At 64.6% G+C, this 489-nt stretch overlaps 1 protein-coding gene across 1 annotated transcript in view; it reads right to left on the bottom strand.

Annotated features, from left to right (window-relative positions):
- Positions 1-76: 76 nt before the first annotated feature.
- The window catches only part of LOC104626263 (MAP/microtubule affinity-regulating kinase 4-like), a gene marked incomplete at both ends in the record, with an annotated part of 1366 nt that continues 953 nt past the window's right edge, over positions 77-489 (bottom strand). The window contains 2 exons of the mRNA XM_010294138.1: positions 77-186; positions 280-379. Of these exons, the coding sequence (XP_010292440.1) occupies positions 77-186; positions 280-379 (210 nt within the window). The remainder of the gene's footprint in view (positions 187-279; positions 380-489) is intronic.

The raw sequence follows: 489 nt of genomic DNA, 5'->3' as shown, positions 1-489 counted from the left end.
GGCCAGCAGCGTCTGTCACCAGCCCTGTCCGGCGTCCCAGGGCGGGGACGGCAGTGCCACCGCGCTGTCACCTCACCTCGTTCTTCCTGCCCAGCAGGAGGTAGGTGGCCGTCACCTCGTTGTATTTCTGGTTGCTCAGGGACTCCTTGATCTCCTCCCGGGTGTAGCCCATGCCCACCATCACCTCTGTGGGAAGTGGGGACGGTGAGGGGGCACCGCCAGTCCCTGGGGTGCAGCAGACCCCTGCACCAGGGTGCCAGGGTGGCACTGTGCCCTCACCGATGCGCTTGGCGTCCCCAAAGTCCTCCTCAGGCTCCTTGTAGGGCTTCAGCTCATCACCCTCGTAGCCGATGTTAATCCACTTGTCCTTCATGATTTGCTGAGGGGCAGCCGCAGACACCGGTGGGGTGACACGGGTGCCACCAGCAGTGACACAGGTGCCACTGGCGGTGCCATGAGCACACAGCAGGCATGGACACCCTCCTCGGC

The sequence above is a fragment of the Phaethon lepturus genome, unplaced genomic scaffold (genome assembly GCF_000687285.1).
Source record: "Phaethon lepturus isolate BGI_N335 unplaced genomic scaffold, ASM68728v1 scaffold36679, whole genome shotgun sequence".
Lineage (NCBI taxonomy): Eukaryota > Metazoa > Chordata > Aves > Phaethontiformes > Phaethontidae > Phaethon > Phaethon lepturus.
The sequence above is the reverse complement of the archived record's forward strand: the minus strand, read 5'-3'. Positions and strand labels throughout refer to the sequence as shown.